At 41.9% G+C, this 19,138-nt stretch overlaps 1 protein-coding gene across 10 annotated transcripts in view; it reads left to right on the top strand.

Moving 5' to 3' along the window:
* The window catches only part of PARP4 (poly(ADP-ribose) polymerase family member 4), a 93,013-nt gene that overhangs the window by 7,470 nt on the left and 66,405 nt on the right, over positions 1 to 19,138 (top strand). For 7 of the 10 annotated variants that reach the window (XR_010150383.1, XR_010150384.1, XR_010150385.1 and 4 more), the window contains 10 exons: positions 1,448 to 1,580; positions 3,401 to 3,602; positions 4,864 to 4,930; positions 5,882 to 5,957; positions 7,025 to 7,138; positions 10,422 to 10,571; positions 11,411 to 11,548; positions 12,544 to 12,717; positions 14,308 to 14,468; positions 18,846 to 18,983. Coding sequence is in view for 7 of the 10 variants with exons in the window: in XM_001153521.7 (XP_001153521.6) it covers positions 1,449 to 1,580; positions 3,401 to 3,602; positions 4,864 to 4,930; positions 5,882 to 5,957; positions 7,025 to 7,138; positions 10,422 to 10,571; positions 11,411 to 11,548; positions 12,544 to 12,717; positions 14,308 to 14,468; positions 18,846 to 18,983 (1,352 nt within the window). In the remaining 3 variants the exon portion in view is untranslated. The remainder of the gene's footprint in view (positions 1 to 1,447; positions 1,581 to 3,400; positions 3,603 to 4,863; positions 4,931 to 5,881; positions 5,958 to 7,024; positions 7,139 to 10,421; positions 10,572 to 11,410; positions 11,549 to 12,543; positions 12,718 to 14,307; positions 14,469 to 18,845; positions 18,984 to 19,138) is intronic. The other 3 variants (XM_063791950.1, XM_063791951.1, XM_063791949.1) reach the window with 2 other exon arrangements.

The following is a 19,138-nucleotide window of genomic DNA, read 5'->3' as shown; positions in this document are numbered from 1 at the left end:
CTAGCTCTGTCTCCTCTCTCTTTCTCCTCTGTGTGTGTGTGTGTGTGTGTGTGTGTGTGTGTGTGTGTGTGTGTGTGTCTGTCTTTAACCCTCACCTTCCCTTCCCGGAAGGCAGAGATTGCAGTGGGCAGAGATTACAGTGAGCTGAGATCTGCTACTGCACTCCAGCCTGGGCGACAGAGTGAGACCCTGACTCAAAAAAAAAAAAAAAAAAAAGCGGGGGTGTGCCAGGTGCGGTGGCTCATGCCTGTAATCCCACAATTTTGGGAGGCCAAGGTGGGCAGATCACTTGAGGTCAGGAGTTCAAGACCAGCCTGGCCAACATGGTAAAACCCCCGACTCTACTAAAAATACAAAAGTTAGCCAGGTGTCGTGGTGGGCGCCTGTAATCTCAGCTACTTGGGAGACCGAGGCAGGAGAATCAATTGAATCCAGGAGGTGGAGGTTGCAGTAAGCCAAAATTGCACTAGTGCACTCCAGCGTGGGTGACAGAGCAAGATTGTCTCAAAAAAAAAATTTTACAAAATGGAAATTAAACACAATTTTTCACCATGTATTAATTTATTGTTAAATACACATTTCGATGCAAAATTGAGAATGCGTTGTACAGTAAATTAATTAAATTAACCCAGGCTGGGTGTGGTGGCTCACACCTGTAATCACAGCACTTTGGGAGGCTGGGTTTGAGCCCAGCCTGGTCAACATGGTGAAACCTTGTCTCTACTAAAAATATAAAAATTAGCCACGTGTGGTGGTGCGCGCATGTAGTCCCAGCTACTCGGGAGGCTGAGGCAGGAGGAGGCTGAGGCAGGGGAATCGCTTGAACCAGGGAGGCGGAGGTTGCATTGAGCTGAGATTGCACCACTGCACTCCAGCTTGGGTGACAGAGTGAGATTCCGTCTCCAAAAAAAAAAAAAAAAAAACCTAAATGCAGAATATGTATGTGTATACACACACATACATATTCCATTTAAACATAGTTGTATATTTTTATTATCAGTTCAGTTTTTCCCCAGAATGGCCTAATAGAAGTCCACATAAAGAGTCTTTTTGAATGCATAGAATTATATATTAAAGAAACCCATGGTTTCACTATCAAATAATGTTAATTTCTAATTTAGAAATAAATGGTTCCATGTTCTGGAGTCACACACTTGATCTGTAACTTAAATCTGTCATGTTTTTATTAAGATGTATATTATGAGCCTGTACAAAGGGATTTTTGGTGTTGTAATATCAACCATAAAAGCTAGAAACGATTCTTAAACCAACACACATATTGCAAGCTAGGATATTATTCAATTTTTGCAATGTTCTATTGATAACATGATTACAATATCTTTCTTAAGATAATGCCCAATTTTCCCACAGTTTGCTTGTATAATAATTCTAAATTCACTGTCATATTGACTTAAGAGAGGGTCCTTAAAAACTTTTTTTCCTACAGGATGGTGATGGGAATCTTTGCAAATTGTATCTTCTGTTTGAAAGTGAAGTACTTACCTCAGCAGCAGAAGAAAAAGCTACAAACTGACATTAAGGAAAATGGCGGAAAGTTTTCCTTTTCGTTAAATCCTCAGGTATTTCCAAGTGTCATAAACTACAGTGTGATAAAACATGGCGCATTCAGGGAACAGGGCCATGGTTAGAAGAGGAAGCAGAGATTAGCAGCAGGAGAGAGTGAGTGAGCTACTCGAAGTTCATCAGGAGAGACTGACATGGCCCATTGGGAGGCTGGGCTCCTAGAGGCAGAGGTGGCCCAGCCCTGTCCCCTCCCTGTTCCCTGAACTGCAGGACAATCCTACATGTCCTGTGAAGCAGGATATTACTAGAGCACAGCCAAATATGAAAATAGAATTTCAGACCAGCCATATCTATTCTTGAAGGAGAAAAGTCATAGTGCACAGGATTTGCAAAAAGCGCACTGTCGTCACTCACCAGTATGTCAATGCTGGGGTGATATACTGGTAAGCCAGGTTCCTGGGGGCAGAAAGAAATACATGCAGTGCAGACTCATCTTCGCAGTGTAGCTTGTGCTGTTTGTTTTGTTCATTTAAAGGCTGCAGGAATTTACCTTCTGCCTCTTGAACTTGTAAGCCTGGCAGTTCAGAATAATAGGATTTTACAGCTGGATGAAATCTTAGAAATAATTCAGTTTAACCTCCTCTTTTTTAAACCACCTCACTGTAAGAAGTAAAAATAGAAATCCAAAGGCTCTAGGTGCCAGACTGGCCTGCCCCTGTCCTCTGCTGTTCCCTCTGTTGACGAATTGATGAGCTGACTCAGCCTGCCCCTCCCTGGACCTCAGCCCTGGGGCTTGGCCATTGTGAGCCTCATCTGTTCTGTGAAGCGTGTTCAACTCCAGCTGAATACCAGAAATGCAATGTCCCTGTTTACTTCCAATTCAGGTAGAATTGTATATACTTCCCTTATACAGCTTCCCACACTGAGCTGTCTCACCATCTCTGGACAGATGAGTAATTCGTGCCCGCTCTCCCTTCTTAGTTTGTCTTCTGTGTGAACTGCCAACATGGTCTCTCCTTTTTAGAAAGTCACATACTGTGAGTGCAACTTTGTGGAAGTCAATGTACATAAACATGTGAAATGTGCATCCCAGCTACTGTAGATAATGAGGCAGCTGTATATGTAATGATGAGGAACAATCACCAAGATAATTTCAGTGGAAAAGCCAGCATGGAAGAGGCTGAGGAGCACGCTGCCATGTGTCTACGCATAGTGTAGCTCTAGCAGGATTCGCGAGGAGCAAGTGACAGCACATGCCTCTGCAGAGAGGAACTGGGGACAACAGTGGGGATGAAGTTAACACGTCATCATTATTTTATTTTTTAGATATTCTACAATGTGAATTTACTATTTATTAAAAAATAAATAAAATTATAAGCGGGCATGTTGGCTCATGCCTGTAAACCCAGCTGAGATGGGAGAATCACTTGAGGCTGAGAGTTCAAGACCAGCCTGGTCAACATAGCAAGACCCTATCTCTACAAAAAAACAAGATTTTCTAAAATTACAAATCAAAATAAATAATGAATAACCTTTGAACCTCCCTTTCCACTACTAAGAAAATAATTGAACAAGTGCACAAGGATGTGTACATGAGGATAGTCATCACAGCATTGTTTACAATAATGAAAATTTAGAAACAACCTCTAGGGTTAATCAATTATGGTGCATTCATATCCATAGTCTTTAAAAACAGTTGATTTTTAAAATGTTTATGTAACTAGAAACTGTGATATTTATAGAGGTTTTTAGAAATTTGAGAAAGATTATCACAAACTACCTTAATACTTTTTAAGGGTGAAAATTACAGATACAAATTACTTATTTAAATGTTGTTTTTCCTGATGCATAATGGATTGACTCTTTTTTTCCTTAGTGCACACATATAATCTTAGATAATGCTGATGTTCTGAGTCAGTACCAACTGAATTCTATCCAAAAGAACCACGTTCATATTGCAAACCCAGATTTTATATGGAAATCTATCAGAGAAAAGAGACTCTTGGATGTAAAGAATTATGATCCTTATAAGCCCCTGGACATCACACCACCTCCTGATCAGAAGGCGAGCAGTCCTGGTAGGTATTTCATAGCAAGCATTTAATGTATCATAGGTGCCATAGTACACACTTGGGTTTGTCAAAGATATCATAGACAGAGAATTGTCCAGAAATACTAAAAAAAAAATTAGACTTCTTACTACCTCAGAAAATGGACAGAAAAATAACAAAGGACAAAAGACTACTTTAGCGATAGAAACAGATTTCTTGATATCTAGCCTAGTAGGGTCAGATTCAAAATGGCCACAAAACACTGATCATCTCAGAAAACCTGATTGTGCTTTTAACTAGGGGGAGGGGAAAGCCTTTGTGTTAAACAGTGATTACTACAACCTAATGACTGGAAATTTGATGACCAGCATTTTGCTGAAGAAATTCTTTCCAAACAAAAGATTGTCTCCCCAAAAGAAACATATTTTCTTTATAAGCCAAGATTTTATTTTGGAAACTGGCCAAGAAGAAAGCCTTTGGACATGAAAAATGCACTCTTCCTGAGTCATATCAAAAATCACACAGTTCTGATAAATATTAACTCACAGTAAGCACATGGTATGTGTTAGATACCGTAATGACTTGGCAGGGTGGAGCCTCCTTAGACAATAGTCCAGAAATGCTGCTGCAGTCCCAGCACATGTCCCAGCAAATGATAGTTACAACAGAAATAGACAAAATAGTAGACTCATTTCACATTGAAAATATACTGTATGACAGCCAGCATAATTTATTCAGATTCCAAATTACTACAAATACACTGATGATCCTTGGAATCTTGACAGTATAATTAAAACTGGAAAGAAGTCCTCACATTGAGTTATTCCTATATATCACAGTGCTCTAGATAGTGTTACTGTTTCTCTGTACAGAAAGTATGAAGCAAAAGCTCATGCAGAGCCCTTGACTTTCCCTCCTCTAAGCTAGAACATCCTTCGCTCGTGATATGCCGACTCTCAGGAACTCATTCTGATCCTGTGCATTTTGTACTCTTCAAGAAGAAAGTGCCAATTGAAAATTGTATGGCTATCAATGAGTTTCAAATAATAACATGAGAATTCTCCTGATATGCCTATTAAAATAGAATTAGAGTATGTTCTCCCTATCTTATAAGGTTATACCTTCCTCTTATACCTTCCTCTTTTCCCACTGGGTTTTCCTTTGATCACCAAAATTATAACTAATTTAAGGATATATTTATGATTCTTAACAATTCCAGCACTTATGTTAACTAATTATAATAAGTCTTTGGGCAGTAAACAAGTGTGCTGTTTGCTTTTAATTCTAGAAGTGAAAACAGAAGGTCTATGCCCGGACAGTGCCACAGAGGAGGAAGACACTGTGGAACTCACTGAGTAATTTACTTCTTTCTGATTCCTGGGACTCTACAGAGTTTGTAAAATCTTGTGTAAACCTCAAGCACAGTATTAAAATTCTATTTGTAGACTTTTTCTTATTTTAATTTATTTTGCGTATCTAACTCAAGTGATTTTTTATTTGAGTCTTTTTCTTCAACTGGTATAGTGATCATTATTTTAAATTCTCAGTATTAAATGAGATTGGGTGCAATTATTAAATTGATTTTTAAAAAGAAAACCAGTGGGGTTTTTTTAATTCTTTAAAAAAAAAAAACACCTATTTTCATCCTATTACTTTCCTGAGCAGCCTTTAGAATAAAGACAGTTTGTTACTTTTGCCTGATATTTTCAAAAACGGAAATAACAACAGCCTTCCTCAAATGGAGTATGGGAGTCTAAAGTTCTATATGGTTTCTTAAAGCATACCCAAAACATCGGGTTAATTAGGCATCACATTCAATCTTGTTGTATTTGTTAATAATAGTGTTTAAAGAGAGGAAAATCCAAAATGAAAAGTACAGATTATGAGAAGTCTGACTCCTTTATTTTAGAGAGGAATGGACTGTGGTCTGGAGAGGAGTGACATAGCTTCTAAGAGTCAGATCCAAAGCAAACACAAGTAGCCCATCCCCAGAGTGTGCGGCCCACTTCTTTCTGCCTCAGCCTCTGCCGCGTGGAGACCATCTTCTAGTGCAGACGCTAGCTACAGTACTGAGTATCTGAGCTGGAGATTATGCAGAGGAGGCATCCAGCTCATTTCAAATGATCTTTTAACAATTTCTGGAAGAGCTAAGGAGGCCTTAGGGACTTACCATGTGGACTTACCATGTATTTTGTAAGGAATCTATCATGTATTTTGTAAAGATGTACAAGAAAAAATTTATGAAATTCTGTTTAGCCTAAAATCCATTTAATGTTAAAATTTTAATTATACACTACAAATTTCAGGTTTGGTATGCAGAATGTTGAAATTCCTCATCTTCCTCAAGATTTTGAAGTTGCAAAATATAACACCTTGGAGAAAGTAAGAATCTGATTTCTAGTTAGCAAAAAGAAAAAAACCTGTTTGAATGTCTTCTGGGTGTTTTTCCTATTCGGTCATTTTCTCATTGTTTTGAAAAATTATGCATATCCTGAATATCATATAGTCCTTAAAATATGAGTTAATTTTATTTATATATTTATTTTTGTGGAGACAGACAGAGTCTCACTATTTTGCTGGTCTCGAACTCCTGGGCTCAAGCCATCCTCCCTCCTTAGCCTACCAAAGTGCTAGGATTACAAGCATGAGCCACTGCACCCAGACCTGATTTTTAACAGTCAAGAAAATGTTTATGTTTAGAATTTAAAGTTTAAATTTTTAGTGTTTATGTTATAAAAGTAATGCATGCTCATAGCAAAAATTTTAAACAGTACAAAATATCAATATGGCATTAAACATAAAAGTGCTCTTCCCTGTTACTAATAGTTTCTTGTATTTGGAAAAGGAAGGTTTGACACTAAGTATTTACACTATGTTGCATTTCCATTCCTTTTGCATTAGAAAGAAAAACAAAACCCTTTTTTTTCCCCCCACAAATGAAAATCAACACTAGTGTCTGGTGTGGCATCACTTGCCTATAGTCCCAGCTACTTAGGGGGCTAAGGCAGGTGGATCTCTTGAGCCCAGGAGTTTGAGGCCACCCTGGGCAATGTGGCAAGACCTGTCTCTAAAAAATATATATAGATATAAATCGACACTAGCCTTCAAAGTGATGTTCCATTTGTATTTTGAGATAGTTAATAAAATGTAACTTGAAAATAACATTTCCCTTTTTGATAAGGAAAACATGAAAAGTGGTATGGTATAAACATACAGATCTATTTATGGGATGGTAAAAATACAGGAGGGAAACATACCAAAATATTAATAGTGATCGTATTGCTCTCAGGATTTTAGGAGATTTTAATTTTCTTCTTGATACTTTTCTATATTTTCTAAATTATATCTCTAAATGAACATATTTTATAATTATAATCAACATTTTCAAATGGCACATGTAGTTTGATGTTTCCCGAGTGCAGCTTCTGAAAGCACATCCTGTTTTCCAGGTGGGAATGGAGGGAGGCCAGGAAGCTGTGGTGGTGGAGCTTCAGTGTTCGCGGGACTCCAGGGACTGTCCTTTCCTGATATCCTCACACTTCCTCCTGGATGATGGCATGGAGGTAATGCTGTTTATATTGATTCCTATGTGTTTACTGACCTCTGTTCATAACTCGTTTCAATGAATCAGCCGACCTCCCAACCTTTTTCTTCTTACCTGTTGTCTTAGCTCAGGCTGCTATTAATAAATGTAACAGGCTAGGGAGCTTAAACAACAGACATTTATTTCTCACAGTGCAAAAAGCTGGAAGTCCAAGGTCAAAGTACAGCAGGGTTGATTTCTTCTGAAGTGAGGCCTCTCTCTTTGGCTTACAGACAGCTGCCTTCTTGCTGTGTCCTCACATGGTCTTCCACCTGTGGGCATCTGTGTCCTCATCTCTACACATGAGGATAGCAGTCATATTGGATCAGGGCCCACCCTTATGATCTCACTTAATTAATCAATTACCTCTTGAAAGGCTCTGTCTCCAAACACAATCCTGTTGTTGAGGTCCTGGGAGTTAGGACTTCAGCATATGCATTTTGTAGGGGTACAGTTCAGCCATAACACCTGGTAAATAATTTTGCAAAGGGGAAATGTGTTCTCTTTTGGAGTGTGGGAGGTGAGGACCTCACCCCCTGAGTAGATCAGCACAGGGTCCCGCTAGAAGGGAATGTTTACTGGGTGCAGGGTGTATAGCATTTCTGCCCTTGTTCCACATCACTTTTGGGATATTTTCCTAATATTTACACCTCTGAAAGCATTCCACTGATATACTTCATTAAGCACCTGCTGTGTACCAAGCAGTCGACTAGGGCTGACACTCAAAGATAAAAATAGCTTCACACCCTGGCGCCAGAGATCACTGTCTAGAAAGAAATAACACTCATCATTACAATCCACTGTGACATTTCCAATCCTGAATATATATATGGGGTATTGAGGGCTCAAGGTCACAGAGCCCTGGGAACAACAAAGGAGGCTTTGCAGAGGCCATACCTTTGCCCTAGGTCAGTATCAGGTCAAGAGCACAGTTCCAATCTAAAACAATCATGAAACAAAAATAAATGTAGAATTAATGCCTGATGTTCAAATAAAATGCTGCAGCACCCACCAGGATGCCTTCTCAAGTAGACATTCAGAGTTACAGATCTATCTTTTTTTTTCTTCTTTTTCCCCGAGACAGAGTCTCACTCTGTTGCCCATGCTGGAGTGCAGTGGTGCGATCTCGGCTCACTGCAACCTCTGCCTCCCAGGTTCAAGCGATTCTTGTGCCTCAGCCTCCTGAGTAGCTGGGATTACAGGCATGCGCCGCCACGCCTGGCTAATTTTTGTATTTTTAGTAGAGACGGGGTTTCACCATGTTGGCCAGGCTGGTCTCGAACTCCTGACCTCATGATCTGCTTGCCTTGGCCTCCAAAAGTGCTGGGATTACAGGCATGAGCCACTGCGTCCTGCCTATAGCTCTATCTTGGGCCAGGAAACAGTCACTTCTCTGTGAGAGTGGCCCTCACAGAGGCCCACCCAGGCTCCAGGAGCTTTTCCCTTTGTTCCCACTCTGAGTGTCAGCTCAGGTACAAGAGAAAGAGACTCACATCAGATGGATGTGAGATCCACTTGGCTTGGAAGCCCTACCCCACAAGAGCCCATAGCTCTTGTAGCATTGTCTCGGGTTCCAGATGCCCTCAAGGGACATACCCAATTATATGAGTCACTGCTCTCTGACAAGCCCAAAGCTTGGGTTTCCCACCATTGAGCCCCCAGTCTCAATGCAATTTATCAATGAGAGGCCACAATTACATAAGCAATTTTGCCTACTATTACAGCTGACATGCCATCTTTATCAGATTTCCATGGGAAAAGAGCTAGAAAGCGAATCCATGGTCGAATATGTCCAAGAAGAAGGGGTTTTGTTACCCTTGTACCCTGAAATGCATACTGGATTTTGTGGAGGATATAGTTGTTTGGGTAAGAAGTAAGTAAAAACGAAGGTGAAAAACATGATAGAATGTGTCGTTGTTTTCTTCATTGAGAAAGAAAACCATAGCATCGTTTAGGCCAGGACATCCTCAGGGTGCCTTCCTCCGTTAGCAAGCCCAAGTCTGTGTATAGCACCCCCTGGGTGAGCCTGGTTTGCTGAGCAGAGAAGCCTGTCCACCTTGATAGCAGTGAGCCTTAGTCCACCGTTCTGCTGAAGAGGATTTTCCAGCCTGCCCTTCTGCTTAATAAAACCATTTTGATGGGAATCTTCCAAAATTATGTTAAACTCTACTGTCTTAAATGGAGTGACTTCAACAGGCACTCCTATTTTCCAAGTTTCAGAGGCATCCTGCGGCCCCCCTATCTGGGAGGGCGGCTTATGGGTATCCTGAGTAGTGTGGCTTCCCAGGGGTCCACACCCGCAAGCCAGGGGCTCAACCAACACCTACAAGGACACCAGGGCTTTGAGCTGGGGCAGGTTCTCCCAGATTTTCCTGGGGTTAATGTTAGGATCACTGCCTACTACAGGGGCAGGAGTTGCCCAGAAGAGCAGAAAGTGCCGCCTCCACAGGCAGTTTGGGATGAGGGAGGAGCTGGAGCCTTTAACACGTGCATGACCTAATAACTTTCCTGCCTGTCTACTGGCTGTGATTTCATTTTCGCTGTGTGCCCGTCTCTAACAGTTCTTCCTTTTCTGAAGTATTTTTCTTTTCTTCCCCTTCCCCTCCAGATTTTTTTTTTCTCATTTCCAAAAAGCTGGAAAACCAGATTTCCAAGCTAATTAGACTGGTTTGTAAGGAGTCTGTAGACTTGGAAGGAAGCTTTGAGTAACTCTCCAGTGAAACAAATGATCTTTTCTGTCTGCTGTGCATTCTCAAGCTTTTTCCCCTCTACCTCCAGGTTTTAGGCTATTAAGAGTTTAAAATTTTGGTAATTCTGGCCAGGCATGGTGGCTTACGCCTGTAATCCTAGCCCTTTGGGAGGCCGAGGTGGGTGGATTTCTTGAGGTCAAGAGTTATTCAAGCCAACATGGTTGAAACCCCATCTCTACCAAAAAAATACAAAAAAAATTAGCCAGGTGTGGTGGCGCATGCCTGTGGTCCCAGCTACTCAGGAGGCTGAGGCAGAAGAATCGCTTGAACCCAGGAGGTGGAGGTTGCAGTGAGTTGAGATTGTGCTACTGCACTCCAGTCTGGGCGACAGAGCAAGACCCTGTCTCAAAAAAAAAAAAAAAGAAAAGAAAAAGAATTTAAAATTTAAGTAATTCTTTGAAAAAAACTAATTTCTAAGCTTCTTCATGTCAAGGACCTAATGCTTTATTTATGTTCAATAAAGCTAGATATGTAAATAATGACTGTACTTTTGCTATACACCATAATTCACAGACTAGAAGACAGTTTGCTATAAAGAAAACCTCTGAAGATGCAAGTGAATACTACGAAAATTACATTGAAGAACTGAAGAAACAAGGATTTCTACTAAGAGAACATTTCACACCTGAAGCAACCCAATTAGCATCTGAACAATTGCAAGCAGTGAGATTGATTTATAATTTTTTTGTTGTTGATTGAATATTTTTAATAGAAATGTTTTCTCTATTACAAATAAAAGACTGGGCCAGGCTTGGTGGCTCATGCCTGTATCCCAGCAGTTTGAGAGGCCAAGGCAGGAGGATCACTTGAGGCCAGGAGTTCAAGACCAGCCTTGGCAACATAGAGAGACCCATTTCTACATAAACTGAAAAACATTAGCCAGGAATGGTGGTGTACCTGTAGTCTTAGCTACTCATGAGGCTGAGGCAGGAGGACCACTTGAATCCAGCAGTTCGAGGTTACAGTGAGCTATGATCATGCCACTGCACCCCAACCTGGGCAATACAGCAAGACCCTGTCTCAAGTAAATAAATAAATGTCAGGAGGGAAGAGGAGGAGTTCAGAAAAGGAAATCTGAACTCATAAAAAGGCATGGAAGTTGAGTGGGGAATGTGTTTTAGAACAAGCCAGGAGATGTATTGCTTATTTCAGCAGCAGACCCTCCCAGCTTTTGGGAGATCTCTTTACAACCTAGGCCATGAGGCAAGGGTCCTTAATCCTGACTTCGTGTGTTGACTACTACTGACAGGCCTAGAGCTTACAGGGTGAAGGAAAAAAATAGAACAGGAAGAAAAGGGGGTAGGAGGGAATCAGAGAAGAGAGAATGGAGGAAGACAGAGGGAGGATCCAGTAGAGAAAGGATTTAGTTACCTGGCTGGGGATGACTCTCCTGGGCTCTAATCAATTATTTCTCCTCACACCTCTGTTCGTTGGCCCATGTAAGTTTTACACAAACTCACACATGATGACTTTTTGGTGGCATTTCTATTTTGTTGTTGTAGTTGCTTTTGGAGGAAGTCATGAATTCAAGCACTCTGAGCCAAGAGGTGAGCGATTTAGTAGAGATGATTTGGGCAGAGGCCCTGGGCCACCTGGAACACATGCTTCTCAAGCCAGTGAACAGGATTAGCCTCAACGATGTAAGTTGGTGTGTCGCTGAAACAGAATGTGAAAAATCTGCCTCCTGGTTGATTGGCTTCAGCAATAACACATGTGTTTGCATGCTGGCCTGACTGCTCTGGAATTCATTCCTAAATGTTCTTTCCTTGTACCCTGAAGAAAGAGACCACTAACAGCACTAAGGAGAAAAGCTTCTGAGAAAACTAGACATCCCTGTCTATAAAATGTCAGCCTCAAGAGCTGATCGAAGGCAGGCTTCTGGTGCTGGCCAATTAGGAGGCCTGATCCTCTGTGCCAAGAGGCTTGCAGGGAGCTGGAGGGTTATGGGTGGTCTTGGTCCCCAGTCAGATCCCCTAACCGCAGTCCATTTCCTAGTGACTCCACAGTCTCGCACCTTCTGTCTTAGGAAAGGCAGGCATGCCTCCAGACCACCAGAAAATGTTCTTCCCTTCTTGATTAAGCATAATTGCAATGAAAAGAGCAGACAAAAGAAGATACCCCAATGGTACAACTTGTGCAACTGCATTGTTGTATTGAAATAATATGGTCAGTTTTCCTCTGGAATTAAACTAATTTATCTCAAGGAGAAAATGGCTAACTGGGATAAAGCCCATGAGGTACTTGTGTAATTAGAAACACATTCAGGAGGTTTTTATCCCTGGTCTGATTCTGACAGCTTTCTAAATTTCTCATGTGAAAAGCAAGTCTATCACAGTTGCATTAGTGTTTCTCTCTCTGTGTATATGTATGTAGATGTGTCCACATATGTATAGAAATATAAGACTCTGGTTCTTTCTTCTAGTAAAACTGAGCCTAGTTTTGCAACAATCCTCATGGCATCTTTGCCACAACTGAGATACGTCTCCAATAAAGATCAGCATTTGCTTTGTGATGGCTCTCCAGTAGAAAATGGATAGTCTTGACATGTCTAACAATTATTTATATAGTTTTGTGCATGCTCCTTAATTTCTGTATTGAGATTTCATTGTAATAAGCATATATGATCTGTTGAAAGGTGAGCAAGGCAGAGGGGATTCTCCTTCTAGTAAAGGCAGCACTGAAAAATGGAGAAACAGCAGAGCAATTGCAAAAGATGATGACAGAGTTTTACAGACTGATACCTCACAAAGGCACAATGCCCGAAGAAGTGAACCTGGGACTATTGGCTAAGAAAGCAGACCTCTGCCAGGTAAACCTCTGAAATATAGAATTCTATTTATTATAAAATATGTTGAGGGTGGGGGTCTTTAGAAATCTGATGAATGAGGTAACACTGAATCATGAAATTGTCTCCAGAGTTGTACTAGAAAATAAATTGTTGAACCATTTTAGAAAGCCCTGGATCCTTATGAAAGTTAAACCATATTTTCAAATGTGAATATGTTGGCACAGTGACATAAGTGCAGAAATAGATTTAAAATTGCTATCTTGTAAAATAACTTTTCAGACTCTGGAATGAGTTCGGATCCTCTGCAGGAGAAAGGGGAAACTGCAACTGACTTAAACGATAAGGACATTTACGTTCTCAGACAATAAGAAGTCCAGCTGTGGGCTGCCTGCTGGCCCAGGTCACCCCGAGACTCAGTGTGTCAGTGTTATCAGGGTCCCAGCCTCCTTCCGTCCCTCTGTACTTCCTGTAGAGTGACGGCTCTGCTCTTAGCCTGGCTTCCTCGTAATCTGCAGATGGCTGCAGTAGTTCATGGCATCCCATCTGTAATAGTTCTTTTTGTGTCACATAGAGGAAGCCCCTGGCAGACTCATATTTCTCTGGTCAGAATGAAGTCATGTGCACAATCTCAAACCAGTCACTGGTGAGGAGATTGGAGCCACTGTGGCTGCTCAGAAATGGGCCATCTCCTCTGAGCTGCCAGGAGAGAAGCAGGCTTAGTGAGTAGAGGAAGGCAGCCACAGCAGCCAACCCTGCCTTAGACTAGGCTGAAGTCACTCTCTTGGTCCGTGTTCCCTCATCTGTGCATGCAGGGATTTGGCCAAGATCAAAGATTCGTGTCCTAGACTTCAGAGGAGTTTATAGATGTGAAATTTTGCATGTTTGGGAAATAATCGCTTTCAACAGATTCCCAGAGGAATCAGTAATCCAAAATAAGGAAAGAACTGGTCAATGAGAAAATATAAGACCCTTCCAAATTTAAAATTCTATGATTTACCTAACATCAAACATAAAGAGTCTGTCAGTCGGGTGTGGTGGCTCACGCCTGTAAGCCCAGCACTTTGGGAGGCCAAGGCAGATGGATCACCAGTCAGGAGTTCGAGACCAGCCTGGCTAACATGGTGAAACCCCATCTCTATTAAAAATACAAAAAATTAGCTGGGCATGGTGGCATGCACCTGTAATCCCAGTTACTCAGGAGGCTGAGGCAGGAGAATCGCTTGAACCCAGGAGGCAGAGAGTGCAGTGAGTCAAGATCACGCCACTGCACTCCAGCCTGGTCAACAAGAGCAAAACTCCATCTAAAAAAAAAAAAAATGTCAATCATCAGTGTTGCTAAGAGGGAACGTATAGTGCCTATTCAAATACAATTCTGGAGGCTAAGGTAGGAGGATCTCTTGAACTCAGGAGGTTGAGGCTGCAATGAGCTATGGTCATGCCACTACACTCCAGCGTGGGTGAGAGCAAGACCCATCTCAAAAATAAATAAAGTAAAACAAGCTTTGGGGGAAAATGGACTTTTCCTATCTTTTTGAGAAAGTGTTAATGTGATATAAATATTAATTTTGATATGTGGTGATTCTGACATCTCTGTATTATTTCCACCTACAGCTAATAAGAGACATGGTTAATGTCTGTGAAACTAATTTGTCCAAACCCAACCCACCATCCCTGGCCAAATACCGAGCTTTGAGATGCAAAATTGAGCATGTTGAACAGAATACTGAAGAATTTCTCAGGGTTAGAAAAGAGGTTTTGCAGAATCATCACAGGTAAGCATAAAGGAAATATCTCAGGATCTGTTATAATATAATGCTCTTTGAGACTCCGTTAAAGAGCTAATTACAGTAATTACCTAGATAATCTTCAGCAACAAGCCACAGTAGCGGTGGTGTGATGACAAATTACTTTCTTCTCTGTTCATAACGGTGCCTGGGGCAGTATTCTGTGCTTGAAAACACCCTCTATATTACACTCCGATTTCAAGGTTACCTAATCTTGTTGAGGGTTAAATTTAAAAATTTTAAAACGTGTTTGAGTTTGTATTTTGTAGGTTATTACAGAGAAAAAGCCACTTAAACTGATTTAAATGTGCAGGAATATGGGTATGGCGTCTCTAACGTGGCCTCTCTGTGGCATGAAAAACTGCCCCTGAAAACCTGGAAAACACGTTCCTAAATACCAGTTACACTTGGGCCCTCATTCACTGTGCATACCCAGGGTCCTGCGCTGAGGGGCATTCTCCAGTAACAACAAACATGATGGACCACCTGCTCAGATGAGCCCTTGCTGGGTGTCAGCACCCCTGAGGGTCACCGTGGCTGAGTCTGTGCCCAGCTTCTCAGTTTGGAAACCCCATTGCATGCTTGTTCTCGAGCATGGGACTGACTCTTTTGACCTGGTGGTTCATTCCGTTGCAGCAGTTCCTCTTCATCAGCTTGGCACAGCCCTTAGAACGAATGGTGGTGAGTTGTAGCCGTACATACCAGCTTATGAGAGCCAGTTGTCAACATTTAAGAGATTTGGTGAGCTGGTTGTTAAACCATGGGTAGCTTGAAATTGGACACGGGGAGGATTTGCACCATGGAAATCAGCAAATGCTGCAAATCAGGGCTGTGCGGGGGCGTTGCTGCTGTTGTTTAGACAGCTGGTTTTCCAGAGCCCCACTAAAACCACACCCAGCCACTCTTACCTTATGGCCTGACTCAGACCCATCTAAAATTATGTTCTACTTTCCTTGATCATTCTCAAAATCCATTCCCAAAACCACTTCACATCTACTAAGATGGCTATGATTTCTTTTGTTTTTTTATTTTATTTTTTATTTTTTTGAGACGGAGTCTCGCTCTGTCACCCAGGCTGGAGTGCAGTGACGCAATTTCGGCTCACTGCAAGCTCCGCCTCCCGGGTTCACGCCATTCTCCTGCCTCAGCCTCCCCCGCAGCTGGGACTATAGACGCACGCCACCACGCCTGGCTAATTTTTGTATTTTTAGTAGAGACGGGGTTTCACTGCTTTAGCCAGTATGGTCTTGATCTCCTGACCTTGTGATCTGCCAGCCTCGGCCTCCCAAAGTGCTGGGATTACAGGCATGAGCCACCACGCCCAGCCATATGATTTCTTTTTAATGGAAAATTATAAGTGTTGGTGAGGATATAGAGAGACTGAAAGCGTCACACATTGCTGATGGGAGGGAAAAATGATGCAGCCTCCGTTAGATGATTCCTCAACAAATTCCACTTGATTACGATAAGACCCAGCAATTCCACTCCTAGTTCTATACTCAAAGGACTTGAAAGCAAGTACTCAAATAGGTACTTGTACATGAATATTCATAGCAACACTATTCACAACAGCCAAAAGGTGGTTAAATAACCCAAATGTTCATCAACAGGGAAGTGGATAAACAAAACGTGATAAATATATGTAATAGAATATTATTCGGCCATGAAAAAGTAATGAAGCACTGACACATACTACAAATGGGTGAACCTCAAAAATATTATGCTGAGTGAAAGAAGCCACATATTGTACGATTCTGTTTATATGAAATATCTAGAATAGATAAATCCACGGAGACAGCAAATTGTGTGGTGCCATTAGAGGGAGGGTTGGGGACTGACAGCCAAAAGGTATGGGGTTTTCTTTTGGGCAAATAAAAATTTTGGAACTAGAGGTGGTGATTACATGACATTTTGAATGTTCTGTACTAAATACTACCAAATTGTACACTTAATGGTTAATTTTATCTTTTTGGAATTTCACTTTAATTTTTAAAAAGTCCGGGCCGGGCATGGTGGCTCATGCCTGTAATTCCAGCACTTTGGGAGGCCGAGGTGGGCAGATCACTTGAGGTCAGGAGTTTGAGACCAGCCTGGGCAACATGGTGAAACCCTGTCTCGACTAAAAAATACAAAAATTAGCCGGGCATGGTGGCACACATTTGTGGTCCCAGTTACTCCAGGGGCTGAGGCACAAGAATCGCTTGAACCCGGGAGGTGGAGGTTGCAGTGAGCCAGGATTGCACCACTGCACTCCAGCCTGGGAGACAGAACAGGACTCTGTCTCAAAAACATTCATTCCCACAGGCCTTCTCCAGATTTTGTTTTTATATGTAATCAAATTCTTTTGGTTTGACTTTTGACCCTCCCCTAGGTGTCTGCTGAGATCTGTACTAAGTAAGAGTCCAGTGACATGGAAGGTAGAATCGGGAGGGCAATAAGCTTTCTCCAGGAAGACAGGAAGAGCCACGTCAAGCCCCGGGAGTGGCAGCTGCAGTTCAGCCCTCCAGGGCTACCTGAGCAAGCCCTTGGCGAGCCACCCCACCTCCTGCGTACAAAAGCAGTCACACAGCTAAAGTGGGCTTCTTTCTAGGGAAAGATCCTGCTGCTGTGAAAAGTTAGATTTTCTTCATTTCACTAATCATGATTTCTTTATATTACTTTTTTCTAGTTATAAAACTGGTGTTCTTTGCTAAAAGCTTAGAAAATATCTAAAAATATGAAGAAAATTAAAAATCACTCAAAATATCACCACCCAGAGACAACCCAGATATAATATAACCACTGTTGACATTTGGGTATAGAACATAATCCAGCCTGAATCACCCCGATGCTGTTCACCCCGGGGGTATGCTGGTAAGCCAGCTCTGTGAAGGAAAAGTCCTGGTCTGGAATATTTGCTGAGTTCTGGGAAGCAAATACTCCCACCATAGCTAATGTCAAGGTACTGACCTGAGGCCACTGGACATGGGGTTGGGAAGATGTGCCCTTCCTCCCACCACAGCTGCCCTCAGCCATACTCTTGTCTCCCCCAACAACTGCCCCATCTTAGCTACCCACTCAGAGCCAGTGTGGGGTCTCTCTGTCCCTCATCCCCACATAACCATGTTCTCTCTGTCAATTCTGCCTTCAAAGTGTCCTTCATCTGTTGGCTACTTCCATTCACTCTGCTGCCATCTTTAATCCAGATCCTGTTATCCCGTCTACAGTGTCCTTCCAGATGCTCTCCTCTACTCCTGCCCCATCCAACCCATCACAACCAGTGAGGTCTTAAAATACACATTTTATGGTGCCACATTCCAATAAATGTCACCTCCCAAGAGAGTACTTTCTTGACAACCCTCTCTCCAAACCTGCTTGGTTTCCTAAACAGCACTTAAAAATAAGGTATTTGATAACTTTTTTTTTTTTTTTTTGATGGAGTCTTGCTCTGTCGCCAGGCTGGAGTGCAATGGCGTGATCTTGGCTCACTGCAACCTCTGCCTCCCGGCGTCAAGCGATTCTCCTGCCTCAGCCTCCCGAGTAGCTGGGACTACAGGTGTGCACCACCATGCCCTGCTAGTTTTTGTATTTTTAGTAGGGACGAGGTTTCACCATGTTGGCTAGGATGGTCTTGATCTCCTGACCTCATGATCCGCCCACCACAGCCTCCCAAAGTGCTGGGGTTACAGGGGTGAGCCACCATGCCCGGCCGATAACTTTCTTTTCTTTGAGACAGAGTCTCGTTCTGTCGCCCAGGCTGGAGTGCAGTGGCGCGATCTCGGCTCATTGCAACCTCTACACCACCCCCCTGCCCCGGGTTCAAGTGATTCTCCTGCCTCAGCCTCCTGAGTAGCTGAGACTACAGGTGTGCACCACCATGCCCTGCTAATTTTTGTATTTTTAGTAGAGACGGGGTTTCACCACGTTGCCCAGTCTGGTCTCAAACTTCTGGGCTCCAGTGATCTAACCGCCTTGGCCTCCCAAAGTGCTGGGATTACAGGCCTGAGCCATTGCGCCCAGCCAGAAGTTGCATTCTTCTTTATTGTTGTTGAAAGACATGGTCTTGCTCTGTTGCCCAGAGCAAGAATTATATATTCCATATACTATTGTTTATTTGACAAAATTGGGATAATACTATGTATAAAGTTTTGTAATCTTTTAAATTTTATATTTTACTGTATACTTTACTACATATCCTTATTTTTGTTAAATAATATGGTTATTTTAATACCTACATAATACTTCCAAGATATGCTGTGCTGTGACTCATTGAATCAGTTTCCTGATAATGGACATTTGGACTCTTTTGGGATTTCTTCTGCTATAATGACTTTTTGTTTTGTTTCCCATTATGTAATCTAAAGGCTTTTCTTCTAATTCTTACAGTAAGAGCCCAGTGGATGTCTTGCAGATATTTAGAGTTGGCAGAGTGAATGAAACCACAGAGTTTTTGAGCAAACTTGGTAATGTGAGGCCCTTGTTGCATGGTTCTCCTGTACGAAACATCGTGGGAATCTTGTGTCGGTAAGAGTAGCCATCTTTATTTTTCAAAAATTTCAGGCTCACAAATGTGAAGTGTTTTACTTCTTTTTTTCCTACTTTTTTCTATATTACATGAGTCTTTTCAGTTAAAATCAGCTAGCTTACTGCATTCTGGAGAAAATTACACACTTTATAAT

This window comes from Pan troglodytes, chromosome 14, assembly GCF_028858775.2.
Source record: "Pan troglodytes isolate AG18354 chromosome 14, NHGRI_mPanTro3-v2.0_pri, whole genome shotgun sequence".
Lineage (NCBI taxonomy): Eukaryota > Metazoa > Chordata > Mammalia > Primates > Hominidae > Pan > Pan troglodytes.
Note: the sequence above shows the minus strand (reverse complement) of the source record. Positions and strands in the feature narration are given on the sequence as shown.